The following is a 20,548-nucleotide window of genomic DNA, read 5'->3' on the forward strand; positions in this document are numbered from 1 at the left end:
AAAAAACCAACAACCCACACACCACAAAACCAACCGTTCAGAGACAGAAATCAGTATATGCCAGACTGAAGGCTGTAGGAGGCTCTATTTAAAAGGGAACTCCAGTACTGACGTATTATCAACTAGGCACAAGGACAGAGACACCGGACAATTTACAAGAATTTTACTGAAACTGCTTTGCAGAAAAGTTGGGAAGAAATCAGATTTGGGACTTCTATTTAGGATTGTTTTGGCTTTCACATACTTGCGGTTCTTTAATGTGCTTTAAAGTAATACTGCAGAAGACATGGAGGCAGAAAACACCCTAGTGAAGTTAAAATAAACGCTTATAGACGTGGTCTGATCATTGCAAAAACTGCTGCATTTTTATAGAAGATACAACCAAATTAGGTATTTCTGATAAAAGTTTTGATGTTTCTGTACATAACACATGGAAGCTGACCCATATGTTATACATGATACATCCGTGGATACCAACTTTTCTCCAGTACAGGGTAAGAAGCAAGTGGATCTAACTAGCAAGCCTGGATGCCAGCACCCAGCTTTCTATCAGCTGGAACGTGCAAATTAGTGGCTTGTGCAACCAACCTTCCTCAAAAAGCTTGGGCACCTCCACGGACCCAGCCATACCTTTCCTTTTTTGAGAGCGGTGTAGACGTCTTTATATTGCTGGTACTTTTCCAGCTCTGCCTTCACCAGCACCTGACGGATGTGCATGACTTCCTCCACCGTCAGAGCCAGACATTCCACCGGGTAACAGAACTCCTCCTGGAAGCCAAAAAAGCATATGAATTCAAAGCCACATTGCTTCTTCCAAATTTCAACCTAGACAACCAACCACCTGGTTAGTAGCTCCAGAAACAGAAGGTTTCTCCCTTCAAACTGGAATAGCACTGGCTCATTCGTGGGCATCACACGAGTTTCAAACTCTTTGAGACTCCTCAAGTGCGATCGAAATGGTCTGATGCTCAGCCCTCACAACAATGACAGCTTTCTTTGTTTTTCCTCCTCAAGCCACTTGACCCTTCTCTTGTCTTTTATTATGAAGATTATTTTAACAAATCAATGTTCAGGTTTATAATTTGAAATGAAAAAGGCAGTTTGGCACATGGTATTAATTTTAAGCGTTCTTGAAGACGCCCCTGAGACTCTGTGGTGCCCAGAGTGGCCAAGGAAAGTTGTTAGTTGCCCGTTCTAGCAGAATTTTTTATTCAGTGGTACCACATCTTGGCGCTCACATGATCAGAACTGCAAAATTCAAGGCAATTCAGGCAGAAAGGCTCTCCTCTCTGCCCCCAGAAAGTAACAATGGCAAGTTAGGCTTTACAGAATAATCTTCAAATACAAAGCACGAGAACTGGTTACCCGGTGTTGAATTACTAATGGAAGAGAATCAAACAGAGAGTAACAACCCAAGGATCACAAATGTCCCATCTGCAAAACGTCCGTATATTCTGTATTACAGCATGCCGGAGAATATTGAGCAGAGAACGCCTGAATTTGGTACCAGAGAATAAAAAGCACCAACCCAATTTGTAATCCAGCCCTGTAGTTGATTATACAGTTCCAACAGAAAGACAGAAACCTCTGTGGGAATTCCCATCGCTTTATGCTTGGTGAACCTTTTCAGTCAGCCCAGAGGGGCTACTGTGTGGCAATGACAATGACATCTAATGCTTTCTGAACAAAGGAAGGAAATTTCTCCTGCAAGTACAAAGACACGGCTGACAGTCTGGAGATCTAATTTATAAATTGAAGCCATGATTCAGATTAATTGTGCAATGCTCGATTTGCTTGTATTCAGAGTGCTGTTCTGTCTTTCCATTAGATTAAAAAGAAAGTTTTTCTACGTTGCAGACCTGGCAAACATTAGCATTTAGGAACCACCACATTTTTAAAAACTGTTGTCTTACCTATCTAGAAAGGGAACACAAAGAAACTTCACTCTGTTTAAGGTACCCCACAAAAGACTAGAATTGAGTTAACTTTGTTAGATTTGCCAGCTAAATCTTTGGGGCATATAATTGCTAGTTTTCCGGAAAGAACAATGTCAAAAGCAACCGCAATTTGCTCTGAGGTGTAACACAGCCCAGCCAAACAAAATGACTTGTGTTCATTAGGAGGAACTTTCCAGCTAAGCGGCAGCTATCAGCATTTCACTCGGGGTCCTTCCCATAGCAACTGCCTGGCTACAGAGAAAGCACGGCCGCGGGCCGGGGCGAGACGGGAGAGGAAGTGGGTGGGAAAGCACGGTGCACACAATGCCAGCCAAAGACCTCAGTTCTGCATCGTGGGAGACTGGGAAACTGTCTGTAGTGAATGAGGTGGACTGAATGCTTTCAATCAATCAGAGCTTTAAGTCCTTTAGAAATAGGTTTCTTACTTGAAGGCACTTCCTTCCCCCTCATGAGCGCCCACTCCTTTAATTTATAGGACGATGATGTCAGTGAGTATTGCTCCTTTGAAGACAGGCTGTAGATCTACTATAGGTGTAGAGCAGCTACTAAGGGAATAGTGTGGGTCTGCTGTCGTACCAATCAAAAATGATTACTGCTTCGGCAAATAGAAATAGCTAGCAGGCAACAGGGGAAACATAGAAAAATGTTCACAAGTTTAAATGCTAATGTTTTAATTCCAGAGGTTACACAAGGACAACAAAATGTTAATGCAACATTGAATGAAAGATAAATATTATGCTGATTTCAGAAAACTGCTTGATTTTTTTTCCCTTTTCGGAATAGAAATAAGTATACAAGAAAATCTTTTGTTCCAACACTAGCTCTAAGGCATTGAAATTAATTAAAAATACACTAAGCACTGACTAAACTTCATTAAACAGCGATGCTTTGGAGTTATTGCTCAAACTTCAACAATAATCTACACCCAAGTTAGGCAGCTCCAAACGAGAGAACTTTTAGTTCTCTGCAACACTTACAGACAACAGAACATACTAAAGACAAACTGTGGCTTGAATTGTACTCAGTACTTATTTCAATGTTAAAGGTAAACAGTATTTCTATTTTTAAATGAAAAAATCTTACTTAAAATACTAATTTAAACTTGGAGTTTCCAGGATCTTCATGAGAATTGGCTTTACACTTTGACTGTGCAGTCATTATGTGCACCACAAGAGCTTAACGTGTGTTATGTGTAACTACCTTTTTTTTACTCAGGAAAATCAGGTAGTAAGAATTACATACCCATTATGTGAAATAAGGTGCTTTGTAGGTCATTCTCAGCGTGCACACACCTAACAGGTCCTTATGACTAGCTTTTTAAAACTAATATATTCCTTGTAAAATTTCTCATTAGAAGATGTCACTAGGCAATCAAATGAGCTGCACTAATAAATTGCAGTATGGACATGTGCCAGATTGGCCTCTAAATTCTGCCATTAGCGGTTAATCAAGCACTCTAAACGCTCACTGATGTTGCAGACTAAATGTTTCTAAGAAGCTCAGCTGGATATCTCAACTATAAACTCTCTGCAGAAGGTTTCCCATTCTGACTTATTGGTTGGGACAAGAAAAAGAAGGATAAATTTGAATTATTCATGTTTGATTCTACATAGGGGTAAATGAATCAGTTTTTCTTCTTAGTCAGTTTGCCTTCCCTGGTACATGGCTATCAGTTATTCTGCAAGTTCTGATACATAAGTGTGCTGAGGACCAAAACTGTCTGTAGGTTTTCAAGTAAAACAGATTGCAAATGCCCTTCCATTCTACATAGTATAACTTGTTAGAAACACAAGAGCTTATTCTTTTCGACAGTCCAAGGATTACAATGGTTTTGCTGGGCTTTTGCTGCAGGATCTTCATGTGCTGTAACATTTAAGGTCTGTCCCATTGATAAATCTTGTGATGTTGCATTTTTAGTTTGCTGTCCTTTCAGAACTGATTTCTTTTTCCCGTGAGGTGATTGAAGACACACAAATATCCTACACACATTGAAATCAACGTCAATCAGGTGCAATGTCCCAGCCTAAGCTTTAATTCTTGCCACAGCTTAGGAAGTGCTCCCCTAAGAGGGAACATGCTGGTGAAGGTGATTTCCAAAGCCAGCAAAAAGAGGCAAACCTTTGCGGGTTTCCACCTGCTGGCAAAAGCTCTCTCACAGAGATAGTACATAGCCCCTGCCACCCCACACATGGCTGCTTCAACGGGATGAGAGCTGAGCAGAGAAGCTGTTTGCATGGTTGAAAAAAGTGGTCTGAAAGTCATCCTTGGAAATAAACTCGTTATCCTAGGAACCTGAACAATAGATAGGAAGCAGAGAAGCGAATGCTGTGTATAAATGAAATCATTAGCTTTGGTCCTCTGGGTCATGAAAAATAATAATGACGATGATGATTAAAAAAAAAGCAAACAAACTACAAAGACATTCATATGTACATCTCAGGACACTGTCTTTGTCTCACTGATTAAGCACCAAGTAAGCTCACTGCATTAAGCTCACCACCAGGGCGATCCCCCCCAAAAACACTAGGCCACCCTGCCTCTGCACGTAGCACTGGCAGCGTGACATATCAGAAGGATGATATTTGGCATTTTTCCAAATTTGTTTCCCTTCCCCACCTACTTAGCTCTAACTCCTTCTGTCTGATGAGATGCCAGTTCACGAAACTGTAGTTAGTATGCAAGACAGACCAGTTTCTTGCTAATCCTGCTAAGAGACAGTAGAAAACTCCTGCCTGTTTTCACTGGTATTGAGAGCTATTTATTGACGAGGCCTCTTTCACCTTGAAGAGAAACTGCAGTCACAGGAGCAGGTGATAAGAAATGAAACTCCATCAGTCCTGGAGGAAGGGATGAAGAAGTGTGAAGTCAAATAAAAAGTAAATAATATTCTGCCGGTATTGCGGGGCGCTCAGTGAGGGAACTGCAAGGTTGCGTAGGCAGCACCTGGCGCAGCCACTGAACGAAGCTGGCATCCTCCGGGGAAGGAAAAACTCTGCAGCAAGCCAACGCGTGTAACTGGGACAGTGCCACCGTATCAGAAACCATCTACCAAAACTAAAAAAAAAAAGCATCGTGGGAGTTGTCTGTCACACCCTAGAGGGCACTATTGCCAAGTTAAAGAATTTACTCTCCAGGCATCAAATAAAATAGGTTCTTATTAAAGGAACATCATTTCCGTACTGCTTTCCCTTCTTTCTCGCTTCGTAGACAAAACCAAGCTTGGTGACAGGTCTTCAGAGATCAAAAAACATCAAGCAGAAAAGAAACTAGTAAAATTTTTCCCATCTGTTCCCACATTTGCCTGACTTATCTAAGGCCTTTTCCTCCATCTTCCCTTAATATTTTTAAGTAGGAGTGGAACAATTAAATTAAATTTTCTACAGTGGTTTTATTTCAGATATTATCTTTCTAGGCATATGTCAGTAAACATATGCCTAGAAATAGGTATATACAAGAAAATACATGCGTGGCCAAAAAGCTTCTATTAAGAACTTGTTTTACCTATTTAAAATAACTGCCTCACAAATTAGATTTTTAAGTTGTATGATCCCCCCAAATACATGAGATGAGATCAGTATTATGATGTACCATATTCAGATATATTAAAAATGTGATGGAGCAAATACCTCACTATAATAATATAAGATGCTTTCTTCCCTCCTGCCTTAAAACAGTAGGTATGTGAATGACTTTGGACCTGCCAGAAAATAAACCCTGTGCTTCCCCATCTAGTGAGTGCAGCAGGCAATGACAGAGCGATCCACTTTATATGACAGCATCTTCAAACACATGGTGGAGGAACCTTCCAACTTGGTTCCAGTGCAACGTGCTACACTCCGAGTTCATTTCAGCAGAAGTCTAATTGTGTTTTATGTTTATCAACACGCTACTACTTGAACTTCAACTTGAATGAGAAACTACATTCTTGTGGAAAGATATAATAAAGAAAATCCAGCAGACCTTCTGAAATGAAGAGGAGGAAGCATGTAGGGGGAATATTTGGAGATTATTTTCTTGTTACAGTTTAATTTCATCAACTAATAGGTTCAGATCCCAGCCACCATTTCTTGGACCAACAAGAACACTCTTCAAAACCCACTAATACAACTGCTCTAGAAGACAGGGTGAGTGAATATTCCCTTCCTTTCAAAACCAGGATGTGTTTATTGATTTCTCTATTCACCAGCACCTCATGGGGCATACTTCAAAACCCTGCTGGTAGGAAAAGAGACGAGGAACATATCCTGCATGAAATTACAAAGCACTAATCAGTATGTCAGCATAAAAGCACCAGGATTTCATACCCTTTGCTGCTTATACTCTGTTGGAAAACAGCTCTCAATTAAAGCTAATTGATCAAATGTACTGTACTTTCTTTTCAAGTAGTAACATAGTTTTTTGCCTCAGTGACTTCAACAAAGCAACACAGAGAAACCTTGATTTGGATTACTGAAAGAACTTTCACATGTATAAACATTAACCGCACAAGTTCATAGGATGGGAAGAAAAGAAACCATTCCATTCATTCAGCCATTAACTAAAATACTATCAACAGCTAAAAAAAAAGAAAAAAAAAACATTAAAAAAATAATAATCCAGAGCTTTGGAGTCACCTCTATTCAAATTGAAAATCAGTAAGGTGAAGTTTGCCTGTGTTGGTAGTATTTTGGTATAAAAGCAAGGCACGTGGCGTTACCCAGAGTCCTAATCAAAGTGCACACATTTTTTGAGGCACCTATACCCGGGATTTTGGATCAAAATGATAGAGAGAGAGAAAGTTCAAATCTTGATTTCAAAATGTCTTTAGTAGCCAAGGTAGTTTCTGAATTCAGGAGTTTTCTTTGAGTCAAGTTCTAATCACACTGAAGCCAAGTTTTAATTTTCATTATACTCTTAGAATGCCTCTTTTTCTCTCTCCTACCACCCACTCCACTTACAAGTGATCTGGAGCTCTGTTTTGAAGGTGGTAGAAACTGTCTCACATTGGTTGGTGTTTCCTTTTCAATGGAGTGTCGTCTCTGAGGTGGCTGCCGTCTCTCTGGCTGTGGTGTAGATGATATGGGCAAGAACTTTGGAGGCGCTGAAGATTCAACCGGTATAAAAAAATTAGTTCTCTGAAGACAGACTGCTGCATAACATTGCTCAGTACTTAAACATTGATATACTAGAATTCTTACTACTGGTGGCTCAAGTTACGCATACACAGATCATCTTCAGTACAGGTATAGTATACTATATACATATAGTATAGGTTAATGCCTTGCACTCAGTAATCACATTTGATCTATTCAGTTGGTTCTAGGGTTTATCTTTACAGATTTATTCTATTAATGTTCAATTTCAGCTTCCAATAAAAGTTTCAAACAAAGTTCACGTAACAGAAGGCAACAGAAGTGTGTAAAAGCCGCCACTGAGCTCTCTAATCAAAACTTACTCTTTCTGCTGCTGGTGCCTTCCTGAGAGGGGTCTTCCACTTGTGAGGGGGAGATGCTGCTGCTACTTGTTGATTTATGCACTGATTCCTCCTGTGTGGAAAGAGAAAAAGAAATAGCATTCCTCAGAAATTGTTTTTTCTTCTCTTACTGCTTCTTAGCACACAGAAATCTCAAGCTATCAAAGGTATTTTACAACGTTAAATCACTCAAAGCCTTAGAAGTCCTCAGTTAAACATTGATTCTACACAGCACTGCATAACTTTCTAAGCTTAACGTTTTCATAAACTGGAATACACGGTACATGATTGGAATTCAGTGTATTTAAACACTGCATGGAATAATAGGATCAAAAGAGAGGTGCACGAATCTATGGTAACCTGTTACTATTCCACCAGTAACTGCTCATTGTACTCAAGGCCTTCTAAGGATTTGCAACTACAGGAGATACATTAAGCCAACTTTACGTCTCACATTAGTAAGGAACCAGCACTCGGATTTCTCTGGTCTTCAAAGGAATGAGAGGTCCTCATACAAGTGACTCAGATAAACAGAAATTAATCTGATCTCCACTGCACTGTTCTCTAATTCCTAATTCCTAATCTTGGTGCATTTCTCTCCTTTATTCTCTATTTAAAAGAACTCTTATTCATTAGATGTTTCATCACAACAGCCAAGAGCAAGTCCTGCATGATGAATGAAAGGCTTTGACTAGCATCTTTCAGCTACCTAACACATTATGCCACCAAAATTAACAAATCCTTTCGCCCCAAACCTCTGTCTTCAGCCACCAGATACTAGTACGATACAGACCATAACAGGAGCCTCCCAAAGGAACAGAGTTGAAGGACTGATCGTGAATGCTGTTTAGGTCTAATGTGAATGCTTTTAACTGAGGAGATTCATTTAAGTTGCCAAGATTTACAGATCAAACAAGGGACCTGCTCTAAAATCCAGCACGCGGCTGAGCCTCTCTCTCACGGATTTCTTTAGTTACACGAACTGCAGGCAGGAAAACCCCCACTAACTGACAGTACAGCCTTTGGTAACAGCAAGTCAGAAAAGCAAAGCTGGCAGGGTCACCTCAATGGGCACCAGGCATCTCAGGACAGGGGCCCTTATAAATTCCCACCAGGTGATCTGTACTTTGTGCTTAGCCCAAGGACACGTATGCACTATATGCAAGGATACTGTGATGTATGCTCTTCCAATGCACTTGCCTCAAAACAATATTCTGCAAAGGGTCTCCAACCAGCTCAGATCCCAAAACAATACATTCACTTTAACATACCCGATGTGCTCCTTCCAAGCGTTTGAGATAGGAAGACTGTAAGAAAGTTTGAACAGCATATTTAATTACAACAGCTGTTGTGCTTCCAGAATCCAGAGATCTTGGCAGATCTCAGCTTCACACCACGTGGTTGCCCTAAGAGACCACTGCAGAACTTGCAGGATAACTGGATGCGCTGTTCTCTAGATGTGGTCCAACAGAGCCCACAAGTCTGAAGTTAAACATTTAAATTTTGTGAAGGAGAATAACCCCGGTACAAAGTGAACCATTCAACTATTCACTCTCCAGAAGTCAAATCCATCACTTTTCCATTGCCAGAGAAGCTAAAAAGCTCAGATGAAGAACTAGGTAAGCTGTCAATCAAAAACCATAACCACGCTGCTCTGCTGCTTATTTCTATGAAAGAAGAGCAGAGAGAACTTTGGAGAGAACGGAAACCAGAAGTACATTGTTCAATGTATTATTCTACCTGGACAACAGGTATTCCAAGTTTGTCTTTTCTAATTACTTCTGCACACAAACACATGCACTGGAAGAGCTATTACTGCCCTACAATTTCTCAGACACTGAAAGCTTTTTTTGAGAATGAACTCTTGTGCAGGAACCAAATCTTGTGCCAAACCTTCCTACAAACTTCTTCGCATCAATACATAACTGTTGACTACTATGGTAGGCCATCAGACATTTTACATCGGAGGTTAGATAGCCCCAACATCTGGAATTGTACACTTCTCCACAGAGAACTAAACAGAATATTCATGTCCTGAGAAAGCTGCAGCTTTAAAGGCATCACCTTAAAACAGCTGTCTCTGTTATTGACACAATTTTTGTCCAGATTGCTGTAATTTCATTAGGAAGATACCTTTTTCCTAACTGTATCAAAAATTATTATTAGATTTCTACTTCTTTTAACCATACAAGGCAAAATGGCACTCCCTGCTCCCCATCCAAAACTGTGATTTTACTGGCAATAAAGAAAAAAGCAAGGACAGAATGCAGGAACGGTTTGACAATATTCATCCTTGCCAGCAAATGGGTATAGGGCTGTATCAGACCTTTTCTTTCACCTCTGGCTGGCAATGCAGAGTGTTGGGGTGTAGTCAGAATCACAATACAGCTGTGAGAACAAAGGGGTTGCAGAGGAAAAAAAATGCATCTGCATCTCAGCCCATTTGGAGGTCCATAGCTCAGCAGTGCAGTTATTTGCAGCCTGTAATTAGGGCATAACAGCCATAATTTAACTCCCAGTGAGTAACTCTAAATAGGTTAAGCCCAATTCAAATTGCAGGCAAAGAGGTGCCTGAGTAGCTAAGACAAACAGGACAACACATATGCTGTTCTGTGTGTTACATACAAAGCAAAAATCAGCAAAAAAAGACATTTTTACAGAGCAAAGTTCACTTTCGTCAAACGTTCTATGTCCCATCCCCTTTGTAAGCTTGGAAGAGTTCACCCCAAATCCGTCCAGTATGTTTATTTACACCACATTAGTACTGTTCTTGAAACCCAACCAGTACTCTGCTGGGCATCTTAATCATCTTACTTGCTTCACCAGCTACTTCTGTTGACTCAAACCAATACGGCATCTGTTCTCTGTGACAGCTTGATGTGGCTGATTTATTTTTCAATTTATCTTTTGCTGTATGCCCCAAAGCTTATTCCTTACGATTTTGCTTGCCTACATCGTATTCCCTGATCAATAGTAATAGTCACACATTTTATTCCCCCCCCCCCGAAAAAAAAAAAAAGAATATCTTAATGTTTCTCTTTACAGAATTTTATTTTAGTAATTTCTGCTCATTTTTCCACGTGAAACATCGTGCTGCATTAGCCTCAGGACGCACTGACCTACAAGCTGAGAAGCTCTGAGTTCAAGATCCAACTCTTTCATTGACAAGTCTTAATATTCCTGCATTCTGCCCAGCTTCATTAACATTAACAAAACCTCATATAGCCTCTATTGTAATTTTAAACACTGCTGAGAGATTTCAGAATGCAAATCGCTCTTGCTTTCAGAATAGATGCACCAAATTATGCACCCATACAAGTCACCCATAGGATAACCCCTAACACAAAGAGGGCCAACTTCTCACGGATAAAGAAAGTACGCAAGAAGATGTATTTATCCCCACATTTATTTCTCTCCAGCCTCCTATCTCTCAGCTTAGATGCCTTTGTAAGAGCCCTGTCAGGAAACCCCACCCTCCTGATTTAACAGAGAGAAAGAGTCAGGGAAGACTGCCTTCCTCAGGCTAAAATTAGCCTCTATTCAAAACCCTGCCTGAATGTGCTTTCCAGACAGCTTAACTTTTAGAAAGATTCCAATGCAGTAATATTACTGGTCCAGAAGACAGAATTCTTTCTTGAGGATATAATACTGGTGCTTCTTGAGGACTATGTATAATGTGGCTTTTAAACTAGAGAGCTTTTTAAATCTGTTCTCCGTTTTATGGTTTTTAAAAATCATTAACTCTCCCTTTGAGAGAGAATGGATTCATCATTGTGTCCCCATCTAAGTGGTATTTACTTGTCTCTACCTGTGAAACATTTGCTGGGTGTTAGCTCCCAAGCCTACATGACAAACCAACCCACTGAATTTGCACTGAACTGCAACCTCTCCAGTATAGCTGATGCTCTTTGTTTAACAGCTGGTACAACGACGCTGGGCTCACATCTGAGGCCTTCAATGACAGCTCCTGCATGGGTGCCAGAAGGACGCAAACCATTTGCCTGCCTCATTTCCAAAAGCATAATTGCTGCATGTCCACTGTGGACAGCTACTGGGCATTTATGGGAAAAAAAAAAAAAAAAAAAAAAAAAGGAAAAAAATGGATATACTAGGATTAAAGACAAAATCATCATTTAAGCTTTTTAAAGAATACTCTCATTTCCGAGGTCTGATCTAATATTCTTGAAGTTCTGCAGGCTGGCAAAACACTTATGGAGAATTCATATTACAATCTACACAGACACTTCTTAGCGGATCAGTTCAGCGAATTAAGGAATGAGACTGAATTCTGACGAACAAGAAGTTGTGTCCTGATGTTTTACCTCCGATTCTGAGCTGTCAAGTTCAGCCAACGTGGGAGCCTTAAGGAGTCTCTTTCGTTGTACTGTCACTTGTGCGGCCCCATTCTGCTTTCCTTGTGGTGCCAGGCCACCGTTTGCTACAGAGGCATCCACTAATTTTCTTCCAGCCTCTGGCGCAGATACATCTAGCAAAAGAAATAGAACAATTGGTACTCGGACCTCGTGCACTAAATAGAACAATCAACTTTTATTCTGCCTTCTCAAAACTTACTGTCAAGGCAATTCACACAGAAGGGAAAAAAATATTTGGATAGTTATACGTGTGCAATTATTTTACTCCAGCAACACACTGCTCAGAAGTACAGGCAATGGCTTGTGGTACAGAAGCAATATGGAGGAATGAAAGCAGTGGGAAAAGCAGCAGTGCAAAATACTAAAAAACAACCTCAGACCAATCCCAAGCAACTCTAAAAAATAATTCCCATGTTGAAACCAAAACCATTCTTCCTTCAACTTATAGGCTATAATTAACTAAGTATCAGAAGAATGCACAACCGTATCTGGACAAGTGGGTTTCCAGCGAATCTGAAGACAACACCACACAGAAATTATGAGGTTAAGCATGGGGTAAAACCTAGTTATTCCTGCAAGGACAGAATTACACTTTGTTCTGCAGTACACAGAAAAAGAATGAGAATGAGCTAAATAACTAGCATTCATCAAAAATATGCACAGTTCCCTGGTTTGCATGGTCATTTGTATTAAAAATATGTCTGCAATGCCAAATCTTCATGTAACAGCAGCAACACGAGGATCCTGCTCTATTTTCATCTACATGAGTTTTACAAGGATGTAACTTCACCGAATAAATTACTCAGGATTTCTGCCAGTGTGCAATGAAGATGCATCACTTGTAATGTAAGCCCAGGGTCAGCTGTGCTTAGCCTAGCTTAGCTTACACATGCAGATAATGACCTAGGCTTTGATATTTTAGGAGGGCTTAGATTTGCTCTGGTAATTCAGTTTTATCCCTGTAAACGTACAAAGTGCACTATTCCAATCTGAAGAAAATTATGTTGGAGGGAGAAGGAAGAGAAGCTTTTAATCTCCCATTTGCATGTACGCCTAAGCATCTGGTCTTTCTGCAAATGTGTTTTTCTACACATCTAATTATATGACTCCTTCCCCGGTCTTGTAATACCAAAGTACCTCCAGGTATTTCAGGGTTAGTGTAGTGAAGCGTCATTATTCCCATTTTTACACATGGTGACGAGAGGCAGGGAAGGCCGAATGACTCGTACCTTAGGTTACCAGGAGGACTATGACAGAGTAATGATACAGTCCGGGTATTCCTAGCGCCGACAACACAAGTACTCACACATCATTTGGAGTCACTTGCATCGCTGCCCTGGTTTAAACAGACACGGTCACTGCTGCCACAACACAATTTGCAGTGATAAAAGCTGTTCTTGCGCTAGGTAAGTTAAAACTGCCCAGTACAGACAAAGCAGTTGTTGCAGCAGTAGGTCAGTTCTACAACGTTCTCACCGGAGAAGCTATTTAAAAGGAATAATAGGAAGAATAAGTTAAATGAATATATATGTTAAAGAATTAATTAGGTCATTGTTAAATGCTGAAAACAGAGAGAAAGGACAGGGGACATATTACAGTTCCTCTATAAATCATACCTTCAACTAGGAATGTAAGAAAAGGGGATTATTTGGGCTATTAAAGCCACGGTGACATTCCAAGCCTATGAATCGTGTACTACAGTGTTATTACTGCCTTCAGGTCCTCCCTACAAAGAATTGCAGTCAAAGACTGAGACTCTCTAACCCTTAGTTCCTATCTTCAAAGGCTTTTCTAATGGATGTCCTGACTAGCACTATGGCTTCTAGGTCATGTTTTTTTTTTTTTTTTTCCCTACTAGATTTTTGCGAGTACAGCATGGGCGTCCTCCACATCAAATGCATTCCTGCCGTAACAATCGCTTAATGCAACCCCACAAAGCGACAGGAGGAAAACGAAAACCAAACTGCCTCACCACCCTGCTGCCAATACTTCTCGAGACCTCATAATTAACTGGCACGCTGTTGATTGAAGAAGCTCATGGTTTCCCAAATGAGCAAGAGAAAAACCTTTGATTTGTCTTTTGATTGCACAGGGTGGTTCCCGACCAGACCGGCCAAAGCAGCAGCCCCAGCACCAAGCGTGATGTTGTCCCTCCTCTCAAACCTTCCTGGATGGTGACTCCCCGCCCGGTGGTACGGAGGCTGGATCATGGCCTGGAAGTACTGTTGGAGTCACTGGGAGAAAAAGGATGGGACAGCCAACAGTACTGCCCTCCTTCCAAAAAACAACACACAATAGGTTTGGGGAAAGCAAACAGGAGGGGAAGTCCACCCGATATCCCCTAGCACTAAGGGATGTGATATAGAGAACTATGTACTCACGGTCCACGACATAAATTGTTTGTTGTTGTTGTTTTATGTTTGTCTGGTATGTTTTCCAAGAATTTAGGCCCCAGAAATGGAAATTTCTGAATCATTTTAGAGGTAATTTATGTAGCCAATCAGTATCTAAAGCCGAAAACTGTTTTTATTTAAGCTTACATATGTATGAGTTGTTTAGAAACATATTGTTTATGACTTCTTGAACAGCCAATGAAGCTTTAGGTGAATCTAGAAGACAATCCCGAGTATTTGTTTTGGAGGGCTCCTCAGCAGGGAATAATCACTTATCACCATTCTTTCCTCTAAAGACAAAAACAGGGAATGTTTTTAGAATTTGCAAGCACTAAAGAATTTCCCCCTCCCCCAAATAAAACTAAAAACTCATCCATTATGAAACATTTTTGGACAACAGTGCTTGTGTTTAGTTCATCACTCCTGCAGTTATAGTACTGGGTATAAATGGATTATCATAATTTAAGGACAGGATCATGAAAATTTAGTTTCATCCAGCAGATTTCAACAAAAACAACTTGTTCCAGAATTAAAAACAGGATTTGTTAACTGATACAGAGCAAAAATAGTATCACTTTGTATAAGCTATTTTCTTGATGTACTCAGGCAGCAGAAACACTACCATGTGGCAAATAATCATGTATCACCATAAACAAGATAAAACTAATCAGGATAAACAAGTCAGAAACTATGAACAGACTCATGCTTATTAAAATGAGCATGACAGAAGAAATTCATGGAAAAGTCACTGAAGCAATATATATATTTAAAAACAGCCTAGAATTAAGACTTTATTAGATAATCAGACACACTGGGAGAGTGTCATTTCTCCATGTTTTCAGGCAGCGAGTACAATGAACAGTACCTGCAAATTGGATTAATGTTTGGTTTCTTCTGAGATTCTTTTAAACTATCATTACAACAGGCAAATGAAAGAGGTCTTGGATTTGATTACTTGAGCTTTGTGTTGGCCTTCCCTAGCTAGCCTGAAGAAGGGGGAGAAAAAAAAAACAGCCTAGGATAATAAGAAATTCACCTTGATCTACATGTAAGATTGTTTCTTATGGAACAAAGAATTAAGCAGACCACACATTACATGCAAACTACAGCAGTCATGTAACTAACTATGCGTTGTCTGCTCCTAAGCACCTCTCCTTAGCAAATAATGACAACAGAAACCTGAATTTGGTTCTATACAGCAAGCGTACAGCAACCTCATCATTTCTACACTGAGTCTGAAAGAAGGCTGAAAGGGAAAGAAGGCTAAAGTGCGTTTGCAGTATTAATACTCGTTTACATTTTGCTAGTTATGATGCCAATATACTAGGAAATATTATGTAATGAATAATGGTAACAGAGGTATGCTGCTCCTTTTAATGGACTGGGCTGGTGAAGTCAAACTTGAGAACTAATACATCCAAACGGCTGGTCTTTTGCTGGTGCTTGCATCACATTATTTATTATGCTATCTAAATGAAGAGATTGCTGAGACTTGGTGGAGTTCCTTCCTCACACTGGTGTGAGGCATAGGTCCTGTAAAACCAACAGTAACACACATCATCTCCCGGTGTTGGAAATAACAGGAATAATCCCGGTGAAGTTTGGAAGTTTTTCTTCTCTCTCTTCTCCCCTGTTCCCTGTTGCTTAAATAACAGCTTCAAAGAGGTGTGCAGGCAGCCTTGAGGTAAGAACTTGAGTGTTACGAGTATGAATGACTGGACTTTTGAGCCATATTTAATGCAGTCCATAGAAGTAAAGCTGCTCTTAAGCTATTTTTCTATGAGAGAAGGCAGCCAATGCCTGCCTTGTTGATACCAGAGTACCTCTCAGATTATTCTCATTACACGTTGCTACTGCTCACTCCTTCTATTCACCATCAGGAAAATGCGTTCTTCCTCCCCTCCTCAGGATGACAGCAGCAGGGAGATACGTGGCGCTGGGCAGCATGACATTGACATATCAACTACACCAGCGTGGTGCCAGAGAAAGTGGCAAACAACAAGTGTAATGAAGCCCTGAACCTGTCCTTTAGCACTCAGAAGAAAACAATTCTGATATTCAGCAGGTTTGTGCTTTTGTGACAGCAATTCCGTCAAGCAGAGAGCAATGAAAGCAGTGAAAGAGCAAATATGTGGAAAGAGTGATCATAGAATGAAAGCACAAACTACCCCACCTCCAAAATAATGAAAAAAAAAGTAAAAACATACAAAGCAACAACACTCAAACCAACTACTTATCTGCTTACTACCTACATCCCAACACATCAATTTCACTTGTACCGCTCATCTGGCATCTCACATCCCGATAACTGGAATGTTTTAATCATCCTGAATTAAATTCTCAAGACAATTTATCAGCTCACTCAGTCACGCAATGATACTACTTGCTTAGAACCACATGACGTGGAAAAAAAAGAACAAAACCAATCACATTTAGCAGATGGATAAAGAAAACAGGAAGAGTTCTTCAGTGGTCAGTAAAAAAGTGCAACTCCGAGTATAGCATAGATTGCTACGAAGCTACCTCTTCAAAATAAAAACATCATGGTAGTGAATTAATGGATTATGAAGGGAGCATTTACAAAATATTTTGGGGATTTAGACGAATGAGGATGTCTCGGGATTCTTAGAAAATAAAAGGCAAAAGAAGAAGCAAACAGAGACATGCAGAAGGACAGATCTGAACACTTCCCTTTCATTGGCACCGGCACATTCCATTTTATAGCTTTAAAACTGAAGGAATTTACAAATTTCAGGCATATCTGAAAGTAGCAAGTTTTTGAAAACTGAAGTTTGACAGTTTATGTTATCTGACTTCCAGGGGACGCTTCAGCTTTCAGTGGAGTAAAACATGACACCAAGTGCAAGCAGAATTTGGATCCCGGCAGACAGCCGTAGCAGCTGGACCATACAACATCAGCGTAAGGTTTCACAAAAGGGCTTGAGCTGGATTAACAGCTTGCCACCGCCTCTGATGGGGAGAGCCTGTTCCTTCCTCCCATCCACCCATGCTCATTATCTACCCAGCTCTCTGATCATCTGATCAGATAGCGAGCAGGTTTAAAACCCTAAAATAGCAGAAAACCAACCTCGCAAAAAATTCAAGTATTTGTGCCTGGGTTACGTGAGTTGAACCAGTTTATCTTGTGAATAAATGAATGCAGAGGAGGAGGGGGAAATCACATGTTTGTGGGGGGATTTGGGGGGAGAAAAGGAAGGAGCAAGAGCCCCCCCCCCTCTTCTTGGCAATGGCAAGCTTTTTACTTGGCCATAATATGAAACCACATTCAGAGATAGATCACTTGTGAAGTTCACTCCTATATTACAAAGCTATTGTATCTTATTATATCATGGCAGTCAAATAACTTCTATATGGTCTTTCTAGTTTGCAATGGCCCAGCGTTTCAATCAGACTATGCCTTTTTAAGGGAAAGTGAGGTTAGAGAGTGGATAGAGAAACAGGGGAAGAAAACTCTGCCAAAGTACTGGGTGAGATGTTTCTAGGTGAAACTGGAAGGAGGGAGGAGAGGGTATGGCTGGTGTTGCTTCTTCACAAATGAGGGCATGGACTTATTTGGTAACTTTTTTTTTTTTTTTTTTTTTTCAGGGGTCACCCAGGGGAAATTAGGTAAGAGCCAAGATAAGAGCTCTCCTCAGTGCACCAATCTTTGAGAATAATATAGAATATTTATAGCCTCAATGATGGAGTCTTTGGGGTTGAGCATCCTGTTAGTGCACATCGAAGGATGGCCAAATTTACTTAAGGGCTAGAAGGCAGAAACTCAGGGGTTGCTGTCTCTGAAGCTGAACACGTTTGCACAGTCACTGCTTGCCCTAACTAATGCCCACTAAGAGGAACCTTTAAATTTGGTATTAGATAGTTGATGAAGATCACCTATTGAATCATCTCTATCAGCTGTTAGCAGCAAACCTCAGCAACTTACTTTGCTAACCAGGAAAGCTGGAAGGTTTAACCTGTTTTCACTGAATGTCTTTCACTTTATAACTCACAAAATACCCACTATACAGACACTTGGTAGAACTGATAGTTCCTTTCTAGATTAGTGTCATAGGCGTACTTTGTTAAATCTAGAAAGGCAGAAGAATTCAAAACTTGGTTTTGGATGCTCAAGACAAATTAAGTACTGCAGAAAATGGTCTAGTCAAAAAGTACTGTACAGACACCAATGTCAGATTAATAAATAATAAGCAAATCAGACTTGAAGGTGACACTGTTTTCTACGACCCTTTTAAGAGTTTGGAATAGCTCCAGGCCACCTTATTACGGTTATTTATTTAAACAGAATTCCAGCGTTTTATTTCAGGTGAAACACAGCTGTCTCCGATACCTAGGTATCCTTTTCTCAGCGGGGAAATGCAGGTATTATCAAAAGTAATTTGTCTTAAGTTTTATTTTCACTGACCATATCTTGGAAGAATCCCTTCAAGTTTCTTTCTTAAATGGGAATTCAACGAACAGATGGAACAAATTTCACAGTAAGCACAATAACCACGTCAGGTGTTGTTGCACCTTTTACCTGACAAGTCAAAACTGTAAGACATGCTAAGAGGCCGCATTGCTGTAAAAAAAGAAACAAAAACAACAACAAAAAGAAAGTAATTCAGCTATTAGAAAAGCAGAGAGGTAATGAAAACAAAAGATTAACTCCACTTGAGGCATTTTGGATTCTGTTGCCTAAATCCAAAATGTGTCAGACATACTGTGGCTTTACCGGAGTAAAGCTTGAAGTCTGAAAACCACTGTAGCATAAATGGGACTTGCAAACAGAGCAAGCATAAAGATATTTGTGTAGTTACAGAACCAGATTTTTGGAAATCAATAAATCAAATACCAAAGCAAGAGATAAGTATCTTAAAAACACAGTGTTTTCTATTAAAATGCCATGAAGAAAGAAAGGGGAAGGGAAAAAGAGAGAGAGAAAAAGGAGAGAGAGAGAGAGAGAGAGAGATGAAAAAAAAGTTGAAAGTACAAAGCCACATTTCACACAAGTTTCAGTGACCTGAAATAAATATTTCTAATTTTTTTAAGCATAATCTCCAATGATTATAATTAAACTAATAAAGAGAGACACTCAAGCTAAGCTTGAGCATTTATTTTCTTGAATAGGAAAAAAAGAGGCCTAACAGTATGATTTCTGCTGCTGCTGATTATTATTATTATTTTTAAACTTAGGTGTATTTAGCCTTTAAAATGTATCCTTAATATTATCCTCTCCTTTTAGGGCCGCTAACCATTTTACTCCTAGATAAGAAAGTGGTCAGATGTTCTGTATTTCTGGAAAGTTTACATAACCAATTGCTTTGTTCATTGTCAGCTTAATAACAACAAAATCACACATGAAAATAAAATCTCTGGATACCAGAAAATCACATGGCGTGGCTGTTGAACCTTCCTCCAGGCCTTTGGTCTGCCCATGGTCCTAGCTCCAAATGCATGCAAAACTCTGCTGCGCACAGCCTACCCACGTTTCAAGCTGTGCAGTGTAATTCAGGGAGCAGACACTCCACATTTTCTCAACTGAACCCCAAATTTCAGTATCCTAATCCAGATAAGCAGGCCAGCCCCAGCTACAAGAATGTACCAGGACACATCAAAACCGACATCAGCTTATCTGTGATACCCGTGGGTGACAAATGTGCAACGCTGGTATGAAAGGGTCCATCCACTACGTGAAAACATGTTGAAAAAACTTTGTGCTGGGACAACTTTTGCTCATGAGAGCAAATTTAGGCGGGGAACACTGTAGGTGGCTGACTCAGAGACAAATTTGGGAGTCAGGGTATTTCTCCTGTAGTTTATTACCCAGACAACATCAGCCACAGACAGCAGCGCAGAACAGTATCTAAACTGCTGTCCAAACTTAACATAAAGGCAAATACATTTTAAAGCATAGGGTTGTTATCACCTAATGCTGCGTCCTAACTGAAGGTTAATGAAACAAGAGCATGAAACAAAGTTTTCTCCAAGCTCCATTAGCTCAACTTGAGTAATAAATCCATACTTTTAATTAAAGTGGCACGTAACTCAAGGCTGTGTTTACCTGGATAGTTTATTCTGATGATCCGCTGAGCTTGTTTGAAAACTGATTCAAATTCTTCTAGCCAATGTCTCCCTTGGTGAGTGCAACTAACAAGATTAAATTACCATTTCCAAAGAAGTTTCACTTAACAGCGATCAGCCCTGGGCCAGCCACACAGCCCACCAGCAAGGCTCAGGGGCTGGCACTTTGCTTCCAGCTGCTCCTTTTGCTCGGTGGCAACTGGGATGGAGAAGATCTCACCTGTATCTGTGGGATGTGCAGAGCAAGGAGACAAAGCTGGCAAGCACATGCCACAGGTCCACTCATATTGC

At 40.2% G+C, this 20,548-nt stretch overlaps 1 protein-coding gene across 5 annotated transcripts in view; it reads right to left on the reverse strand.

The window, feature by feature from the left end:
• SPIRE1 (spire type actin nucleation factor 1) overlaps window positions 1-20,548 on the reverse strand; it is a 124,698-nt gene that overhangs the window by 4,888 nt on the left and 99,262 nt on the right. For 2 of the 5 annotated variants that reach the window (XM_035318359.1, XM_035318363.1), the window contains 6 exons: window positions 18,714-18,755; window positions 11,733-11,896; window positions 7,393-7,483; window positions 6,896-7,038; window positions 4,077-4,250; window positions 631-768 (listed from right to left, as the gene is read on the reverse strand). In XM_035318359.1, the coding sequence (XP_035174250.1) occupies window positions 631-768; window positions 4,077-4,250; window positions 6,896-7,038; window positions 7,393-7,483; window positions 11,733-11,896; window positions 18,714-18,755 (752 nt within the window). The remainder of the gene's footprint in view (window positions 1-630; window positions 769-4,076; window positions 4,251-6,895; window positions 7,039-7,392; window positions 7,484-11,732; window positions 11,897-18,713; window positions 18,756-20,548) is intronic. The other 3 variants (XM_035318360.1, XM_035318361.1, XM_035318362.1) reach the window with 3 other exon arrangements.

This window comes from Oxyura jamaicensis, chromosome 2 (genome assembly GCF_011077185.1).
Source record: "Oxyura jamaicensis isolate SHBP4307 breed ruddy duck chromosome 2, BPBGC_Ojam_1.0, whole genome shotgun sequence".
Taxonomy (NCBI): Eukaryota; Metazoa; Chordata; class Aves; order Anseriformes; family Anatidae; genus Oxyura; species Oxyura jamaicensis.